Source organism: Astatotilapia calliptera, chromosome 16 (genome assembly GCF_900246225.1).
Source record: "Astatotilapia calliptera chromosome 16, fAstCal1.2, whole genome shotgun sequence".
In the NCBI taxonomy this organism is placed as follows: Eukaryota; Metazoa; Chordata; class Actinopteri; order Cichliformes; family Cichlidae; genus Astatotilapia; species Astatotilapia calliptera.
In genome coordinates this window covers 19,714,854-19,735,771 of record NC_039317.1, presented here as the reverse complement: position 1 = coordinate 19,735,771, position 20,918 = coordinate 19,714,854, and the positions used below count along the sequence as shown (strand labels likewise).

Here is a 20,918-nt window from a genome sequence, read left to right as displayed (position 1 = left end):
ACACCACCTACACGAATATCAATGCTATTGTGCTGCTCTGCTTTCTCTAACTTGTGTGTGTGGGCTAGCTCTTTCCATGAATCATAATCTGGAGTGGTGAGTGATGGACGAGTCACTGGAGTTTCTCTGTCTCCCTCCCAGCTGTGCAACGGCGGCTCTGTCACAGAACTCATCAAAGGCCTGCTGATGCGTGGCCAGCGTCTGCAGGAGCCTGTTATCGCATACATCTTATGCAGTGCCCTCTTGGTAAGATGGCCCTCTGCAAAGCTGCAAATGCAGGGGGAGGAGGTGGGACACCAACATGCAGAGAGCGGGCTGAGGATTTATTTTCAGCTGGGGAAGTGTGACAAGCAGTTATGAATGTCTCTCCTTACGAACAGCTGTGGGAGTTCTTTTATGTAGTTTGTACAGCTCAACTTTTAATGCATCATATGCAGATTTATTTATTTTTTTACGCAAATGACTAATTGTGTGTCGTGATTCATGCTCAGCAGCACCTTGCATTATCTGTCCTCTAATTTAAAAGGGTCTCCAGCATTTGCACAACAACCGGATTATCCATCGTGACGTCAAAGGCAACAACATCCTCCTGACAACTGAGGGAGGAGTCAAACTGGTTGACTTTGGTAATGATCTTTGAAAGAGGCAATTTAGCCGCTCCAATCTTTTCTCTGAAGTGCGCTGTTATAGATAAATGACTCTTTTTTTTGTGAGTGATCTTTTGGAAGTGTCAGCAACATTGTTTGTGAAGGCAAACACAAGCGCAGGATAAATCATTTAACCCACACTTTAGTCCCATGCTCACCATAACGTCTTTTAATTCATGGACCGTAGCCTTAGCCCGAAGCTATTATTGCTCATTTAAATTGCATTATTTGATCCTTTGCATATTAAAAGAAAGCTGCTATGGCAAATGACTTTGAGTCACCCCCAGGCATGTTTATGTCCCCTGTGTCATGGAGATGAAGTGGACTCACGCTGATAAAAATCTGTCCTACATAATTTGAAATGATTATAGCCCATTATTATTGCTGCTTGGCAGGTTGCCACACTAAATTATATGCCAGGATTTATTGATTAGTTCAAACATTTACTGTCTGCTGTAATTTATCCCAAGAAATATTCACGCTAATGAAGTAAGATCGAATTTTGCGATTCTTTTTCCATTTCCATTTTTTTTTGTAGGTGTTTCAGCTCAACTGACGAGCGCACGACTGCGGAGGAACACGTCAGTCGGGACACCGTTTTGGATGGCTCCTGAGGTCAGAGTCTAAGGGCTGCACACGCATGTTCATGTAATGCAGCAGTAAAACATGCACACGTGTTTTAGTGGCTAATGGATTCTTTTTATATACATGTACAGTGTGATGTAGCTGTTAAACAGAGCGCCTCAGTTATTTCCGTGTGACTCTCCCTCCCATGTGTCATTGTGTATTCCTCTCCACGGGTGCAGCTCTTGAGGTCGCCTCAAGGTTAATAGCTGGGAGTCTGTGGCCCCTCGGCTTACTCTTTTGGCAGAAATGAGGTGCGGTGATTGAGCTGGTAGGGAGGGACCTCGGGGGCAATTAGAATAAACTCAGCTGTAAAATGTAGTGCCAGTTATAATTATTGACTGTGGCAAAGAGAAGCTCGTACCCGGAGCTACTGCACTGACCTGCCTTTCAGTGCTTGTTTTTAAATGGGCTGTGAATGAGCTTGGCTGACTGTTTTTGGCATTAAGAGGATTTTTTCAGGTTCACAATGCTTTTTAAAAAAAAAAAAAAAAAAAAGTAATTTTCTTTGAATCATTAATCTGAATTTAATACCCTAAAAATCAAACAAAATTAATCTCACCCCTCTTTCTAGAAAAACGGACTTTCCACTCGGTGACTGTCTAAAATGGACCCTGTGAATTGTTTCCAGGTCATAGCCTGTGAACAGCAGTACGACTACTCCTATGATGCCCGCTGCGATGTGTGGTCTCTCGGCATCACAGCCATCGAGCTGGCAGACGGAGATCCCCCTCTGGCTGAGATGCATCCAGTAAAAGCCCTTTTCAAGATCCCACGGTGAGTCCAGTAGAGGGCGCTCCTGCCACACAGCTGGAGGCAGCTGCCACAGGGACATAAAAAAAAACCCTTTCCTTACTGTCAGGAGGAAAATTCTGAACTGAAATTTATGATCAAATGGATAAAAGGTAAAAATCACTGCGGCTTCTCTGACAACTGATTTTGTGCTGAATTTAGAAAATAAAAAGCTGAATCGGTAGGCTCTGCTTCACTCTCCCAGTTGCCGCTGCATTTTCGTCTTTGCTATCTGAAAGGACGCATCTGCTGAATAATCAGTGTTTAAAATCTCCATCATCAGAAACGTAGAAGTGTTTGGCCTTAAAATTAATGCAGCGATTGAATCTGTAAAAATATTCACTGCTGGAAACCGTGTGTGTCTGATGATCATCTGAGAGCTTAGTGGCTACACGCAGTTGACCTTTTGTTATCAGTACAATCGCGCAATTATCTCTCAGTTAGGTAGAGATATGCCCCTTCTGATTGCAATTTGCATTGGTGATTAGCTCCATTCACATTGAGATGAGGCTGTCACCTCCTCCCAGTCACAATATTATCTCCTCCCTGCCAAGACTCGGGAGCAGGCCTTGTGTAGCAGGAATTATGGGAGCTAACGCAGCATTTCATCAGCACCAAATTTTAACCAGAATGTAAAATAATTATACGAGAAATTACAGCTGATGGCAGAGCGCATGGGTGAAGATTTTGTCAGGCTTTGACTCTGTAACACATTTGTAACTCTTTTTCTCGCTTCGGGATAGAGTTTGGAGGATTCATCATTCATGTCTTTATGTTTTGCACGGAAATAAATGCAATTATTTATTGAAATGTGCAAAAAATAAGTAAGGCAAAAACAGAGTTTGTACAATTCCAAGTTTGATTGTCAACACTTGGTATGATTGCATTTTCTTAGAGCAGTCTTCAGGAATAGTTTTCCAGGCTTCTTGAATGATATTCAAAGCTCTTCTTTGGATGTCAGCTGCCTTTTGCTTCAATAATGTTGAGGTTTGGGCTCTGAGGAGGCCAATCCATGACTGATAGTGTCCCACTGTGTGCTTTTCTATTAATGTTTGCTTCTACTGCACTGGCAGTGTGTTTGGGATCATTGTCAGGCTGAAAAATAAATCCGTTGCAAATCATAAACCAGTCTCCGTGATGTTTTACAGACGGCTGTAGACACTCACTGTTGTACCTCTCACCTATACATACATATATATACATATAGATGAGAATTTGAGACAGAAATGTCAAATTCTTCCCTATTTTTTAAAGACACGACTTTCAGATGCTGTTCATCTGCTGTAGATGTTTTTTAGGCCTGCCATTTCGTCTTTTATCCCTCAGTTTCCTAATATTTGTAAGGACACACTGCACAACATGCTGTTATACATTTTAGGATAATGTCTCTTTGGGAATCACCTCGATAGTGCAAAAACTTTATTTTGGGCCTGTCAAACTGTGCCATCTTTGGCATATTTTGTCAATTCAGCTAAAGACATGGAAACAAAATATGTGTTTTTGTGACAGGCTGCTGGTAAAGGGCCTAAAGATGCACTTTAAAATGTTATGTGTAGATGCGACACTGGTTCATCCCTTGAGTTAAGCGCCTTTCAGATGCATGTATGATTCAGAGGTCAGTGTTAAGTAGCTTAGCAAAAAAAATCCCAAAAGTCCTCTAAAAAATGATGAGGTACCACAACTGAACTGGACTGAAAATGAATATAAAAGCACCCAGTGTCCAAAGAAACGTTTTAAAGACCTTCACAAAGCCGGGACTGTTAGTCAAGACCACAAAAATTAAAAGAAAGTCTGGCTTCTTGGAGGCAAAATGTAAAGAAACAAGTTGCAGTCATACTTCCCTATTAATCACCAGCCATAATATTAGACATTTCCATTTCACCAGACAGTTTTCAATCATTCCTTGAGGTTTCTTTGACCTTTCGCCCTTTATGAATAACTCTGATGATGATAGAATTGGAAACAAATACTTCAGTGACATTTCGTCATCTTTTTTCCAATCAAAATGTGTATTTTAGCTTTTTAGTGTAAAACGGGACCTTAAAGGTTTAGAAGTTGTTATAAATCACCATGAATGTGTCGAACCATGAAAGGATTCTGTTAACATGTCATTTATCTTAAATATGTTTTCCCCCATTGCTGCAGCGGCGCAGGCAAAATCATGAGAAAAACCTTTTATGACTTTGTGAATAAGGAAATGAGTTTCACCTTTGGGTCTTCGGTGGCAGTGAGAGTGATTCATGAGGAAATCCAAGAGATTCATCGTCACAGGTTTCGATCAATCCACAAATTTTTTTTCCTTCTCAATTTAATACATCACAAACTATTACTAGAGGAGCCTCTACCTGGAGTATTGTCCTTGAGTGGTGCATGTTTTATGAAACCTGTGTAAGCGCTAAAACATGTAATGAGCATTTTCATCTCTCTGGTATTTTACAGTTGCACGTAGTAATGTGTTTCCAGGCTAAAGGTTTCACTGTCGGGTAGTTAATCTTTTCTGTATTATCCACTTAGTCATTCTTTCTCAGCTGAAACACATCCAGATAGTAAAAAGGAAGACAAATATGCACAGTTGTGGATCACATTCCTTGCTTTCCTATGCTGTTTGCTGGACAGTCTCTCGAGTCAAGCTGTGGATTTAATTGCCCATGTGTGGGGCCACTTCTGAGCCCAGCAGCAGATAGCCATTATGTCACCGCTTTGGCCGTGCTTTTGGTGGAAATGATTCTCATCCCAGCAGGCTACCATGGATGATAAGAGAAGCACTGACAGCTGTCAGAGAGGACACTGATGAGCTCGATGAATTAGGGGCACCTTGGTAAATGGTCTGTTTGTGCGACAGAAAAATCACACACTTGATGAGTTGTGACACCCTGTTGAAGCATGCATATGCTTGTTGCTTAATTTCTAAATTGAACCCAAGGTGTCCATGATGCTTTTTTAACTATTACCTGCTGTTTTGAGTGCGTATGACAGATGTATGATGATCATGGTGACCATGAATGAAGGTAATGGAGCATGTCAGAGGACAAAGCTGTAAAATCAACTGCAAAACTAATTATAGATACTCAAGACGAAGATGGTGTCTGATATTTAATATGCGGAAAGGTTAATTGCTTGAGCCAGTGCTCTCGTTGCCACACAGCCTCACAGTTTCCATGTAAAGTCAAACCAAAGTGTGTGTAAAATACTTTGTAAAGCTTAGAGGCGGCTGGCAAAGATGTCCAAGGTTGTGTTTATTCAGCGTTACCCCTGTCGATATTAGCTACGTATTAGATAGTACATGTATGTGTCTGAGTAAGACCAGGACAAGCAGAATAAAAGTAAGTGATGGCTTGTCAGAGGCAACAAAGGCTAACACAATCATTCAGCTGAAGGAAAGATATCCAGACTTGTGTGCTGTTTTGTATTATAGTGTGTGCAGCAGAACAGATGTCAACAGAAGTGGTGTCCCCTATTGCTTTCAGGACACCATATTTTGAAGCCTTGGTGTCAGCGCTTTTTTCTGCCACCATGCTGGTCGTCTAAATATGGCAAACACTGCCGTATTTAGACCAGAGGATGGAGTGCTAATTCAGCAGCTGATGCTAGCAAGCTCGATCAAGAAGCTGCATTCATAAGCTGCGTGGGTGGAGCGCACAGAAACAGACACCTGCTAATAAAGCAGGATATTAATACTAGTATTACTATCGCTATTTTACTCACCAAAAGTGCAGCATAAACCTGGTTATTTGCCAAATATTAATTTAAAAAAACAAACTTTGAAAGCCACCACAGATAGAGACGAGAGGTCCACATGAGGAACTGGAACTGTTGTGGTTGGCGGCAGCAATAAGTTGAACTCAATATTAGTTTTATTTTTTTTGTAAATGTTCAAGGGAGATGGAGGTTATTGTAGCTGTCATAGGGCAAGAGGTGGGGTACACTCTGGACAGGTTACCAGTATATCTATAAAAATGTGGACTAGGTAGAGTAAAACCCCAACAGCTAATTAATCAATATTCCCATTTTTTCCCATTTTAGCCTCAGCCTATCCAAGCATACATTTACCTGTGTGAACAAATCACTCTCTGTTGTGGTCCCTTTCACTGATTGCATGCTGCCATCTCCTCTGTAACCTCATGTACACAGATTAGTAGTTGGCATATGCCATGGACATAACAGCTCTCGTCCAGAGCCAGGGAGAAAAGTCAGAATTGCACACTTTGTTTATGGCCATGTTCACGAGTGTTATGGATCCCATCCCTGCTATATAGATTACTTCCTGGTTCCAGAGTTATCCGAGTTTCATATTGTAATTTTTTGTAGCGATTTCTCCATTAAAGCCACTCTTTAAGCTTTAGCCTTGTCTCAAGAGTCATGCATTTGAGTCATGCATTCAGCCTGTCTCACAGCTACTCTTGACAGATTTCCCGCAATGTCCTCGATCCATCTTGTCACGGTTCACTGCTTCTTTTTTCTCAGAGAATATAAGGACGGCAGAGTCCACCAAACAATCTTTGAGAAATTCTCCATTAAAGAATAACTTATTGTTTTTTGCAGTATTATGGGAAATTGCTGAATTCTGGTCTTCTAGCACAGGAGTGTATGGGGATTGACTCGTGTTTGCAGCCTGCCTCGAGTGGCCATTGAAGGAACTGCAGCTTTGGCACTTTAGCTTGGCTTCATTTTTCAGTCCTGAAGGTTGCTGGTGGATATAGAAATGTTAGCATGTATGTGCCCTGTGCTGCAACCAGTGGTTAGAAATTAGTGAGGTTCCTTATTCCTCAAACTGTGCCCCAGTAGAAAAGGCCATTCTTCTGTAGAGACTAGGTCCTAAAGCTGCAACACAATCAAACCCAGAAATTTTGAAAGCTATAAAGGATTTTATTTTGTACAGCTTCCCTCTTTTGCAGGAGCAACAGTGTCTATAAAAATATGAACGCAGAGTGTTGTTTGTATAAAACAATGAAATAAAACAAAATGTCAAAATACAGATTATTCCTTCCCCTGAAATTAAAATAGCACAAGGGAGAAAATTGCTTACTCAATGGCTCGCTGTGCCTCTGGTTCACCAATTAGGATTCCTCATGAGTTATGCATTGAGCTGACCTCCTAAACGCCAAAACAGAGGCCAACAATTCTCCAATTTTTCCTAAAGTCTTTTCAAAATAAAAGCCGTCTAGGTTGTCAGACTGTCCAAGTGATTTGTACAAATTTCTACTGTATTATTTAAAAGGTCCAGACTTTGGCTGCCTCGTAGCTTGTTATGACAATGATCTGTGCCTAAGGCTGTTTTTAGGCTTTGTTTTAAATGCTATTTTTTTATTGCAATAACTGCTGATGAACATTTAACAGGTTATGGAGCTAAGACTGAGAGAAAACACATCCATCCTTAGTTGCTTTCTTGGCTCAAAATCCCTCATCCACCAGCAAAAATGAAATATTTTTGTGGATGATCAGGGTTGGAAACCTGCCACATTTTCTGTCACAGATGAATGGCAGAAATAATGCTGAATTTTGAAACCGTGTACCCCACTGATGTTTTATCAAATCGCTCATTGTTACTGTAAAAAACCTGCCACATCGCCTTGATTTTTCTATATTGGCATTTTATGTAGGAAAAAAAGTCAGTGTAGTGAAGTAATTGTACACTTAATGTTCCAAATTTCCCATTATCTGACACTGACGATCCCTGACAGGAAATCACTGTCTGGTTGGATGACTTTCCAATCACGATTAAAGGCTTCTCATATCTCCACCTTTGATGCAGTTATCTTACCGTCTCTGTGTGCTGTCCTGGACTGGAGGCACTGGTGATGTAGCTACCAAGGACATGATAAATGTAGCTGTAGTTTCTCAGTGTTCATGCATGTATGCTCAAAGAAGTACTGGTGCTGTGGCGGCAGTGATGGATGAGCCAAAATTTTAAGTATGTGCTCCATTCGCTGACTAAGTCTTTATTTGGGGCCCTGGTACTCCTTCTCTGTTAAGCTTATATAAAGGCCACTGTGTCTCTGCTTAATGCAAGCTGGAGAATACAACAGCAGTGTGTAAGGTACTGAAACCTTAAGTGTGGCTTTAGTTGATTTGTGAAATTTAAAGGATGTCACTGCTTGTTTCAGATGCTGAAGAACGGTCAGGTTTTATAATGACGATGTTGACTGTAATCACACGTGCTGTTTGCAATGTCTGCATTGTGTGTCCAGGCTGGAGAATAGACTATGGAGAGGCTTGAAGTACTTCTTAAGTTTCTCCTTGAATATAAATTGTAATATTTTATGTCCTATGGTAAATACAGGACTTAAAAATTACACATATCTAGTATCATATTCAGACATTTTACTGACTTTATTTTTGTCTTGCTACAGCTGTCAGGGGTTGTTGACACCTCGATCCACAGTGACTCGAGCCTGACAGTACGAGCTCTGCCTGGTCCAAAATTTGAATAAGCCATTCTTGTTTACAACATTAGCTGGCAGTACTCGCAAAAACTGAAGGAAAAAATGCGGCCTGAGTTCACTAAGCACAATGAGTGCTCTTGACAGTGTTATCAGCAGTGCGCTGCTATATTGACTACGTAACGTATAAGCAGTATGGTACGACGTCAAGGCGAGAACGTGTCTTCGGGCTCATATTAGAGGTTGCATTGAGGCAGTCAGTTACTGGCTTTGATCTGCACTTTGGAAAGGATTGCCTGTCTGAATTCTTATCAAAGACTCGACTAACTTAGTGCTGTAGAAAATGACAGATTTTGTGCCCTAACACCCCCCTTGCCCTTGTATCTTTAAAAAAAGATATTAAACATATGCCGTGTTTTTCATAAACTAAACTGTTTTCATTTTTAATTCAAACTGTGTTTTTCCCTCTTTGCTCTGCTTGTCTGGCAGCTTTCTAGAGCAGCATGTGCGATCTAATTAACACAGTCAGTAAATGCATTGACCAGGTGTGTCACTGTTTGCCTGACAGTGACAGAAAGCTCGGCCTCCGGCTGTCAGGCTGACGGCTCCTGGTGAAGATGACTGTACTCAGGCTCTTTCCAGCCTTGGCTCCTCATACAGACCTGCTTCCTGTCATCGTGCACACTTGAAAAGTGTTAGGCTCATTATGGATGGCCTCCGTAAATGCTGCTGACAGAGGTATAACTAGCTCCCATAATTTTGGCTCCCAATGGCAGATGCTTCCTGCCAGACAGTGGAGGAGCAGTTATCATTTGTCACTTTTTCTCTGGCTGCCACAGACCTGGACCCCGATCAGCTTGTCCTCGGACCATCAGACTCTCAGAGGAGTCTGATGGTCGCACTCTAACTGTCAGCCGTCATTTGTCAAATGATTCAGGAGACATGCTGACAATCTTGGTCATTTACAGCAATAATCATTTAATGCGAATTTCCTTTAATATCTCCTTAGCTTTTGTTTTTTTTTTAAATGTTGTTTTGATTTGTGTTTCAGAAATCCCTCACCCACATTACGACATCCTGAAGAGTGGAGCAGGAGTTTCAGCCATTTCATCAGCCAGTAAGTCTCCTCTGACTTCAGCCTGTCAGCCTTTGTCATCTTACAGTCAAGATTTTGTAGAAAAGTGGACGTTTTCACAGAAACGGCTGTGAAGAAAGAAACATTTAATATTTGGGCCTCCTGCGGGAAATTACAGATTTTGCTGATTTATGGTGACAAGAAACAAATAGAAGCATTACAGGAATTGATTTGGGAAAAAAAAGGTGCTGTGGACAGAAGCTCAGACTTCTATCCACAGCACAAACGGTATTAAGGAGAAAAAAGGAGCAGCATTTCAAGAACAGAACATTTTTACTGTTATCTGCTATGTCATAAAAGTGAAACTGAGACAATATCTGCTCTCACAGCAGGATTATGATCCACAGTGGGCTTCAGCTTTGAAATACAAGCTGTAGCTTATGAATTAACCTTTTAAATGCCACTGAAGATCTTTGAGGTGACCTTAAAGATGCTGTGAGTGCCAAGGCAACCTAAAAATACTGTATCTCAGAACTATGGGTGATCTACATTATGTCGTATTAGTGCCATTGATACTATAACAAATACTGAGCTCAGAGGATAATCATTCTGAGAATTTCTCAGCTTGGGTGCTGGTAAAGCTCAGTGGGTTCAGTAGGCAGACTGTTTGCTGTGAGGCTGCTGCAGAGGACATGGTTAGAATCCACTGCGTGGCCTTATACTGTGTTGTCTGTTGTCTCTCCCAGCTTTTCAGTCTTCTCTCCACTGTCCTATCTCAAAAAAAGGTCTGAGATTAAAGCCATAGATTTACAAGAAGAACTTGACATACACCAAAAGTCTGTAAAATTGTATAGATTTACATTTACTGGATAAAGTAATACTACCTTTCAAAATATGTTCATGAAGAATGTTAAACATTAAATGTTCCTGGAAAAATAATAATACTAATTTTAAATATAATACTTTCATTACATTGCCTCAAATAAAAGAGGAAACTTCAAATAAGAAAAGGTCAAATGTACAAAGCAATAAAAACTGTGGATAATTAATTGAATAATTATTAATTCATTAGTTATTAGTTTTCACATATTGAGATCCCTTCCCAGACGCCTTAAGGCCCACTCACATCCTGGGCCATCTGACCTCAGGAATTTGCATGATAAGGTGGGGCCAGGTTTCACAATGAACACACCCGAAACTCTGGCTGATTGGGACCCACGCCCAGTTTCCCACCTTGGCTCAGGCGATTAGAGGATCATCAGGGGGTCCTTTTGTCCCTCTGTGGGGGGTCACTCCCACTAGGTTTATATCTGGGACTCTCCACCATTTGACCTTAGAACTGAAGAAGCTTCTCGGATGAGAAGTGAAACGTCTTCAAGCAACTTAAAGAAGTCCAGACGCTTTCACAGACATATCACCAGTCGTCTGTTCATGCACAGAGTATACTGAAAGAAGAGCTGGGCTTGTTTTTGTCATAATTATGTGATACACCCAGTGAGTGCTGGTCAGCTGGACCTTCAGATAATTTTATGATGAGAGCTGTTTTCTACAGACAGATAACAAAAAAACAGAATTAATTGAAGAGGTCACTAAAACATGACCTCTGAAATTTAATTTAGACGTGACTCTCGTAAATCTGTTTTCGTTTTGTTTTTGTTTGCTTTTATTATTTTTAGTGCTTTATTAATGTCGTTCTGAAGCGTGTTGATGTGTGTTTTTAATGGAGTCCCCTAAATGATCAGCTGCCCTTACCCTAATGGGAATCCAAATAAACAAATAAAAAATACCATGTCAGTGCCTCCACACATAAGACAAATAATAAGACAAATCTTTTTTCTTTTCTTTTCTTCACACTCATTGCACTACTATAATAGTAATGCAATGAGTGTGTGAAACTGTAAAACATATGGAGACAGATCTGTACATCAGGGGGGAATGTGCATGTAAATATAGAGGGAACTGAAATTGATATTTTATTGCCCGATTCTATCAACCTCTCTTTCTATTCATTGACTTTCTTTTGTATAAATCTGCCACAGAGGAACAAACTAATTCACCTGAGTTATCAGTGCTATCTGAGGGCCAGATAACTTATCATTTCCTACACTGTGCAAAGCTAATAATGTCAGAGGTGGCTTGTAGTGGAGGCCTAGAAAATACAACCCTAATATCTACTGCAGAGAGGCGTGCAGGCCTTAACTGTAATGAGAAAATAAATTCAATTTGTTTGGAGGGTTATTTGTGTAGGGATGGTTTCTGATTGCATTGGTGGAAAAAAGAGTAAAAACAAGCAGACGTCATCTGCCTCAAAGGCCTGTTGGATTTTTTTTTTATGTCACTTCAGTTTTTGATTGGTCAGGAGGCATATTTCTCCTTAAATCAGCACAGATATTACTTTTTTACAATGTCATTGTCCTGGTTTTTATTGGCTACTCTTTGGATTGCAGCTCTGTAATCTGGGTTAATGGATTGTGTGATATCATATCAAAGTTAATCTCCTCAAACAAAGCCCACCAGAGTTCAATGTGAGGAGGCTGGACAATGTTATCAAGCTTTGCAGGCTTTTTGTGAACCCTCTGACAGTCCTGTCAGGCTTGTTGTGTATATGTGTGTGTATGGAAGGAGGAAACTGAGGCGGAGGGTGGGGGGGATAATAAATCCATCACCGGTGTCTGCACTTGTGCAGCCAAAGAACTGACTCCTATGACAAAGTGGCCTGCCTTTCAGTCTCCCAGCAGCACAGCCTTGCTAATAGCAGCAACCTCCACTTAATGTTCTGACGCTAATGAATTCATGGAATTAACTTTCTGAGCCTAAACTGATAAAAGAAACAGAATTTCAGTGTCGATTAGGTGTTAGAAGCTAGATCAGTGTTTTTACTCCTATCTTTCCTCTGAGTGCAATTGTTGGTGTTCAGAATCTTTTAAGTCTTTGGCTGTAAACGAACAGCACGAATCTGGATGTCTGGTAGATGTATCGTGGCACTCGGGTAGTGATTTCCAGTCTAGCAATATATCAAAACTGTCAGAGGGTGAAGCCAAATGTGTTCTGCGGGTGTTTCAGTGTGTGTGTGTGGCGCAGAAGAGTCAATATTAGAAGAGCCTTTGTATCAGCAAACTGACATCAGTGGCTGAAGGGTTGCTGCAGGCAGGCCTGTATCACAAAGTGACATCACTTGCTGGCAAACACTGCAGATCACAGATAGGACCTGCCGCTGTGCCACAGCAGGGCTTGTTTGGACTCGGGGCCATGGTGATAGTGACCATGTGGTCCTCGGAGAAGGATCGATTAGTGACCCACGCTTAAAAACACTTGCAAGCGGCACCGCACTGGTATGAGTATCACTCACAGTTGATCCAGACAAATCAGCTCCCCGCAATGTTCAGGTGACTGCACTTAACTGTTTAATTCACTCTGATTTATAGACTGATGAAGGACAGTTTGTCTGTCTGAGGGTTTTAGAGGTAACTGTGTGATATTTTGTTGCTTTAAGGTGTCTGATAAAGGATTTTGAGGCACGTCCATCTGTGACCCACCTTCTGGAGCACCCCTTCATCAAGCAGGCCCATGGCAAGGACATAGCTCTCCGTCAGCAGTTAGCAGCTCTCATCCAAGAGCAGCAACAAATAGGCTGCAAAACCAAATCCAAGTAAGTATCCCAAATCTTATGTTTTGTTTTGTTTTAAATTTCCCTGTTATGAAATAGTAAAGATGCAAACTGTATTAGTTCATTTGGATGTTGAAGATCTCTATTTCACTGATAGGCATGGATTGGGTGCTGATATTTTTTCTGTCCAGTAGGGGGCAGGGTCTCATCTTCTTACACTCCAACACAGAAATGAAGATGAAACAGAGTAATGGAAATTACAGTATGTGATTAAAGAGAAGTAAGGGCAGTATGACTAATTCAGAAGGAGTTATTGTGCTGAGTAACCTTAGATTAATAAATCCCAATTAGTCCAGTGGATGTACTTAGTACACATCACTTCTCCAACCAATTAACCCAATGATGGAATAATTAAATATAGATTTGCACCCAGAAATAGGTGACATGGCAGCATTACAGCCTGTTCACTTTTAATGAGCTAATTAGTTATTTCCTTCATTAATTAAAATAGCAACTACCTTACAACCTCCTTATGTGTGTAAAAAATGAACGCAGCCATATGAAAAGGCACATGTTGAAAGTTAAATCTTCACCCTGACACTCACATGGCAGCAAGCGACAGAGCAGAAAGTCTCCTGTTTACTGGAGAAATACTGACTTTGGCATTGCTTAATCTTCATTATAAAGGAGTTTGCTGAACCTGCCCTTGACTGAGAGTCTTGATGTTGTGCCAACTCTGTTTACTCCCGGGAGTGTGCAGAGTCTGTGCCTGAGCCTGATCCCGAATTCCTGTCCACAGTGAAAGTGGATAATGGGATTAGGAGCTTGTAGGGCGAGAACTGGGCTCGCCTGGTTTAGTCTCTCATGCCACAGATCAGCAAACAATGACTCCAGATAAGAATAAAGACATAGAGAACTTAAAAGTAGCTGCCGTAGGTGGAATAGTGTGATTTACTTCAAAGCAGGAGCGAGTGAGACGCTAGAGGTCTCAAGTCTTTCTCTAAGGGACATGATGACGGGGATTGACTTTATAGGGACCACATACTGAGCATATTTCTGTGCTGTTGCATTTACACTATATTCAGAATAGAGAATTAATTCAAAAAGTAGATGAGGAAAAAGCTCCTAACCTGAAGCTTGAATTTATATTTCGAGCTAGTCTTATGATTGTATATTTATTATAATGGAATATGGATGCATGTTACAAATGTGACAAAAGAAAAGAAAAAAACTATTGTTTGTGCTTTTGTTGAAGCCCCAAACCACCAAGCATTAAAATTAGGTTGCACAATGCAACCTAACTAGTCCACGTTTAGAGATTACTTGTTACTGTTACTTAACCCTGTTTTATCATAAGCTCTTCAGGCTTACAAGTCAAAGAAGTGAAATTAAATATGGCCCACTTATCTGACCTGACACTTGATTAAATGCTTATTAATATTGTTTGAAAACTGGGACGGCTTTCAGCTGCATGTTAAAAAAAATAGCATAGACAAGTCAAAATGTCATGATACTAATACTGGGCTGGTTAGGTTAAGATATGTTATGGCTATCTCAGTATTACTATATGATTTCGCTGAGTACATTCGGCAATATTATTATTGTGGTTTCTAAAAAAAATGAAAGAAAAAATCTGTCAAGTTCATTTTTAATTGTATTTGCTTTTTTCTTCTTGTTTGGAACGTTAATAACTCTGGAAACAAAAGTGGTGAAAGAAATGTTAACGCTATCCAAAATGCAATATTGCTCCCTGTGTTGTAGTACCAACCACAAAGCTACTGGTTATTTATAGAAGTGCATGCTGCAGTATTGTTTAGTCTGTCGTGCTGCTAATAAACTGATGTACTTAATCACACTTACAAAAGCAAAAATAAAAAAACCAAAGTAAATAAAAACTAGGGGTGTTAGATGTTGTTTAGATATAAATGCACTGCTTCCCCTTTCAGCCACACACTTTCCACCCCATTCAAGTATATATAATGAAAAATTGGTATGAAAGATTTTGTTCAATCAAATATAAAAATCACAAGGTCAAAGAGGATTTCACAATTACCTATACGTGTAAATAACATGCTGGAATTATATTCCAGCTAGACTCATTCTAGTAGCTTTAAATGCCTTTGCCTTAAAGTACAAATATACAAATATTTTTCTAATATTAAAATCTTGATATGGTCTACAAATACAGAAACCTTGATTTCACAAGGTAATGTGACAGTTACTGTAATTTATTATATGGAAATGCAAATACAATTTGGAGATGCATAACAAAATGAGTGTATTGGTATTTACTAAAGTAGATGTTACTGTTGTGAAATTAAAACATTACAGAGCTTAAGTGTCTTATAGGAAGATAAGGAAATGGGTCACTCTAGCCCAATGGTGTGTGGTTGCTGTGCAACATGATGTCATAATAGAACCTTCAGTGATTTGGTGTATTATAAAAAGGTTATCATAGGAGGCTGGACAATGAATATTTATATTATTAGCACAATATAAATATTTGATTGCTGAAAAAAACCCTAAATAACCCCCTAAATTTAAGAAAGATTGTAAGTTTGATTTTTTTATGCTGTCTTAAGCAACTATTTTTGGCAGTTATTCTCAGATTTGTGACACTTTATTGACTTTTTAGACTGTAGATGGCCTTTGACTGGATGTTGCTACAATTGGCTCCCAGCAAGATTTTCACACTAAAGTCTTAATTGGAACAAAGTGGGTTAAGCTCAGCAAAGGGCTAGATTGACTAGCTAGTACTGGTAGTTACTCACTTGTAAAAGGCTTTGTATGCAGACTTAACTATTGGAGTCTGGATTCATGGTAGTATATGGGATTTTTGACTCCACTAAACCATATTACGCTGATAAAAATGGTCTAAATTTTATGGCTGTTAGGTTTGGCTGATGTCAGTCTCTTCTCTGTGGAATTGACTACATTCATGTTGTCCTAAGCGACTATTATTGGTAGTCATGCTAAGATTTGTGATGCATTACATGTTATAGAAATGTCAAAATGTCCACTCTGTGTTGTGCATATACACATACAGCACACAAAGCAGTAGGCACTCACAAGCACCGCTCTGTTTTACTCTCTTTCTCACACTCTGTGGTTTCCCCTGAGGTTTTCGTGGAGCCAGCTGGAGGTTAGTTGACCTCTGTCCACAGGGGCTCTTTGGAGAGTGATAGGTCAAAACATGAATAAAGTGCAACCACATCCTGTGATAATAGGAGTTTTGTCCCCTGGGAAAGCTTAAAGGGCCTCGTGAAAAACATGGAAGTGACTGGGTATTACATTCAGCCAGTCACACTACTGTTTCTCATTTAGTGGTCACTTTACAGGCTTAAAAGGCATCTCGTGTCCTTGACTTCATACAGGCACGTCCGGATCAATACTCGTAAAACCCTCATAATAGAGAGCTGTCCTGATGATGATCTGGTGAACCTGGAGTTCTTAGACGAGGTAGGATTTTATGTGTTTATCTCGTCATGCATTGATGAGCCCAAGCTGAAAAGTTGTTGATTTTAGGCTGTGTGTGTGTGTTTTCTTTTCTGCAGGAGACAATCATCAGCCATCTCCACAAGAGGTATGATGAGCTGCAGGTGTACACTTACGTCGGTGACATCCTCATCGCTCTCAATCCTTTCCAGAATCTCAGCATCTACTCTCCTCAGGTCGGTAACACATCAGTCACAAATAGTTTTTGTGTTTTTTTTACAAACACAGTGGAAATGATGAATGGATGCCAGTCATGATGCAGGTTCTGCTTTAGTGGATACTCTATTTGTAGGGCTAGTTATTGTTATTATTATTATTTTGTTTTTATTCACAGTAACAGCAACTATTATGGCAATTGTCATATTAGTTAGTGCAACAATCTGGCCCCCAAATTTTCTGCTCAGTCAGTTTAAATCAACTATTTTTAATCTTTTAAATTACTCTAAACATCTCTAATGCATAGTCAGCAACTTTGCATGCATTTTTCCTCAAATTTTCTCTTCACTGGATATCCGATATTGATATTATGTGACGCTGCAGAGTTTTGTCTTCTCCAAGCTGTTGGTTGTTAATTTCTTCAAAGCCGTAATAAAAATAAAAGTCTTCATGAATACTTTTATGCCCCTTTTAGTTCTCTAAGCTGTACCATGGCGTAAAGCGAGCTGACAACCCTCCACACATCTTTGCTACTGCAGATGCAGCTTACCAAGGCATGGTGACATTCTGCAAAGACCAGGTATCTTCCAGAAAAGTGACTGAATAGGTTGAAGCATTGTACCGTGCAATCCTAAAACTGATAGAATAATAATGAAAATTATTTTGTATAAAGCACTGTAGGTTTTACAAATGCTTTCGAGCAATTTCTTTTAATTACAATCAGTTATTTTTTAATGTCGATTTGGAAACTTTTGGACAAAAGCAAAGGAGCAAGGAAATGTTAGTAAATAACATATGAAAAAATTATGGTATATGATGTCAGTGTTCCCGCTTGATGAACTGTTATCTCGTTTGTTTAGTGTATCATCATTAGTGGAGAAAGCGGTGCTGGGAAAACAGAAAGTGCTCATTTAATTGTTCAGCATCTTACTTTCCTGGGAAAGGTACTGCATAGTAGCTCTTTGGTCACTATTTTTCATCATCATTTCTAACTTGTTAATACCAGACTTAACTACTTGATATAACTACTTCATAAACTATCTTAAAAATCTACCAGAGTTCATGAAATAATTATTTTGTTGCTCTCAGGCAAACAATCGGACACTCCGTGAGAAGATTTTGCAGGTTAACCCTCTCGTCGAGGCCTTTGGAAACGCTTGCACGGCAATCAATGACAACTCCAGTCGCTTTGGCAAGTACTTGGAGATGAAGTTCACGCCGACAGGAGCGGTTATTGGGGCCAAGATATCTGAATACCTGCTGGAGAAGTCGAGGGTCATCAAACAGGCTCCGTAAGCAGCTGCCCTTGCTTTTTTCCTTCCTGCGGTTGGATTTGAGTAATTCATCTAACTTCTGCTTGTTTTTCCTTCAGAGGGGAGGAAAATTTCCACATATTCTATTACATATATGCCGGCCTTTACCACCAAGACGAGCTGAAGACTTACAGGCTGCCAGATGGGACACCTCCCAGGTTTGTGATGCAAATAATCCCATCATTCGCTCCTCACAATGTGGAAACTAATTTGACTGTCATAACATGAATCTGCAGGTACATTGACAGTCAGCACTGCAAAGTGATGCAAGACATTGTGTCAAGGAAACAATATAAAGAGCAGTTTGATGCCATTCAGGAGTGCTTCCGAAATATCGGCTTTACAGAAGAGGTACTAAACACTCAAGCAATCACATATGCAATGTTTGGGCACAGATCTATTGAGAGCTGTAATATATAAAATACGTAATATGTAACAATTTTCTTTTGATATCTTGTTTTTAGGAGGTCGACTCTGCTTACAAAATTCTCTCAGCAATTTTGAATACTGGGAATATTGAATTTGCCTCCATCACATCCCAGCATCAGACCGATATTAGTGAAGTGCCTAACTCAGAGGCCTTAGAGAACGGTGAGATGTTAGGCAATGTGTGTTGTAAGCATTGACTGTAAATAAAAAATGGTCATCGGTGACTCCCATAAACTTGTACGACCTGAAGTGTTTTAGGAAGTTAATCACTGGCTGCAAAAAAACAGGATTGTACATCTTTAGCTGCTTTAAAAACAAGAACTTGTAGGGTGTAGTGTGATTTTGAATGTATCTTGGATATTCTCTAAACCACACATGGTCAAAAGTATGCATATAGGCTCAGACATATACATTACCTCTCACTAATATTTGGTTAAATGCCCCTTAGCAAGCTGCACCATGATCAGCAAGCTTGGATATTTGACCAATCTTGTTGGGAGAATTGGTAGAGCTCAGCTGGCTTTTAAATAAAGTCCACAAATTTTTATCCATCCCCAAAACAGTTTAGATGTGTGTTTGGGATCATTGAGCTGTTGATTTGAGGTGATGTTGTAGAATTTGAGAAAAGGGAACCTTTCCACTTTCCACTTTAAATATCTGCAGTATAACCATGTTATAGTTTGTTATTATAGTATTGTGATAAGATGCAGTAATCTCTTCACTGTGAAACTGATTGACTGTCTCGCCTTTTTCTCAGCTGCGTCTCTCCTCAGCATTGGACCCGAGGAGCTCCAGGAAGCACTTACCTCTCAGTGTGTGGTCACGAGGGGCGAAACCATCATCCGCTCCAACACCGTGGACAAAGCCGCCGATGTCCGAGACGCCATGTCCAAGGCGTTGTACGGACGCCTGTTCAGCTGGATAGTGAATCGCATCAACTCACTCCTGCAGCCTGACATGAATGTCTGGTCAGTGCGTGCTAGTGATGAACAATTTGTTTGCATGCCCACTGTTTTTGTCTTTTCTGTAATTTCTTGGGGTGTAATTTCTCACTCAGTTTCTGCAAAGCTCTGATGACCTTTCTGGAAGTCTGCAGAGGTAGATGCAAACATGAAGAGGGGAATATCAATGGGAAAGCACAAGACAAGCAAAAGGAGAGCAAAAAAGAAAAAAGTTTTAATAAATTTTTGATACAGAGTTGCGTGCAGAGAAAATAATGTTCAGATGATTAAAAAGACTTCAGAGAGACTGCAAAGAGGCTTTTCATTGATCCAAAAGAATTCCTTCATAAATATGAGCATTGACTGTCAAGGAGTCGTCTCTCAGAGATGAAGCCAGAGTTCCCGTCTGCATTCCAGTCATCTTAGCCGTTTCCTTATTGCCATTAATAACCTGGTAGCACTGGTTAAAGGTGACCTCTACATACTGTGGGTAATGACTGATCATGAAAGTAGCAGCTCCAAGCACTGAATATAAAATACAGGATCATAAATATCTATGCTGTGTTGCAGAAGTGAGTATTGTTAGTGCAGACATTGAAAATAACTGGAGGTTAAATCAATAGAGACTGAAATAAAAGCCATTTAAGAAGATCTGACTTTTTCAAAGACGGTGTTTATGATTTCTCGTCAGACTAGGCCATCCAGACCAGACTCCGTATTTGGGTGGAACTTGGATTATCATTAAAGTTTTATCAATTAATATGGCTGCTGGGGATTTGCTTGTTCCATCGCATAGAAGAATAAGTTTGTTTGTCCCCCTTTTTTTCCTTTGAAGTGCCGTAGAGAGCGGCATGAATGTGGGAATCCTGGACATCTTTGGATTTGAAAACTTCAAGAAGAACTCGTTTGAGCAATTGTGCATCAACATCGCAAACGAGCAGATTCAGTTTTATTTCAACCAGCACATATTTGCTCTCGAACAGGTGAGTTCTTCATGCATAAATAGGTTTTAAATGATCCGCTCTAATGCACAAAGTAGAAGATACCACTGTAATGTGTTTGGGGTGAAAGAATAACACAAAATATGCAGAGAACATTCCATTTAAAACACTATTATGGAAATTAGTCACTTAAATAAATTTGGTGTTTACACAGTTACCAATTCAGAAAAGCTCTCAACATTAATTTTTCCTACAAGTCACCCCAAATTACTCTCTTAATTGATTTAATGAAGCTGTTTACCCTGAAGTGCGAAAAGCCTTTTTTCCTCGATGGAGATGAATTGACATCAATCAGAAACCCTTTTGTTTGAAGTAACTTTGCAACAGTCTTTTTTAAAGAGAACTCAAGAAAAGTGGCTCGGTTTAGTGATGTGGCACATTTTCTCATTAGATAGCTCAGTGTGCATTTCTTTAGAAAAATACAAACTATTATTTATTGAGGCCAAACTCCGCACGGC

General features: G+C 40.0%; 1 protein-coding gene across 6 annotated transcripts in view; it reads left to right on the top strand.

The window, feature by feature from the left end:
* The window catches only part of myo3b (myosin IIIB), a 70,074-nt gene that overhangs the window by 10,278 nt on the left and 38,878 nt on the right, over positions 1-20,918 (top strand). For all 6 annotated transcript variants that reach the window (XM_026144906.1, XM_026144905.1, XM_026144904.1 and 3 more), the window contains 16 exons: positions 142-246; positions 527-626; positions 1,186-1,262; positions 1,903-2,048; positions 9,495-9,560; positions 13,012-13,167; positions 16,500-16,584; positions 16,680-16,796; positions 17,252-17,356; positions 17,637-17,720; positions 17,866-18,068; positions 18,149-18,247; positions 18,326-18,440; positions 18,554-18,680; positions 19,276-19,486; positions 20,295-20,442. In XM_026144906.1, coding sequence (XP_026000691.1) covers positions 142-246; positions 527-626; positions 1,186-1,262; positions 1,903-2,048; positions 9,495-9,560; positions 13,012-13,167; positions 16,500-16,584; positions 16,680-16,796; positions 17,252-17,356; positions 17,637-17,720; positions 17,866-18,068; positions 18,149-18,247; positions 18,326-18,440; positions 18,554-18,680; positions 19,276-19,486; positions 20,295-20,442 — 1,944 coding nt within the window. The remainder of the gene's footprint in view (positions 1-141; positions 247-526; positions 627-1,185; positions 1,263-1,902; positions 2,049-9,494; positions 9,561-13,011; positions 13,168-16,499; positions 16,585-16,679; positions 16,797-17,251; positions 17,357-17,636; positions 17,721-17,865; positions 18,069-18,148; positions 18,248-18,325; positions 18,441-18,553; positions 18,681-19,275; positions 19,487-20,294; positions 20,443-20,918) is intronic.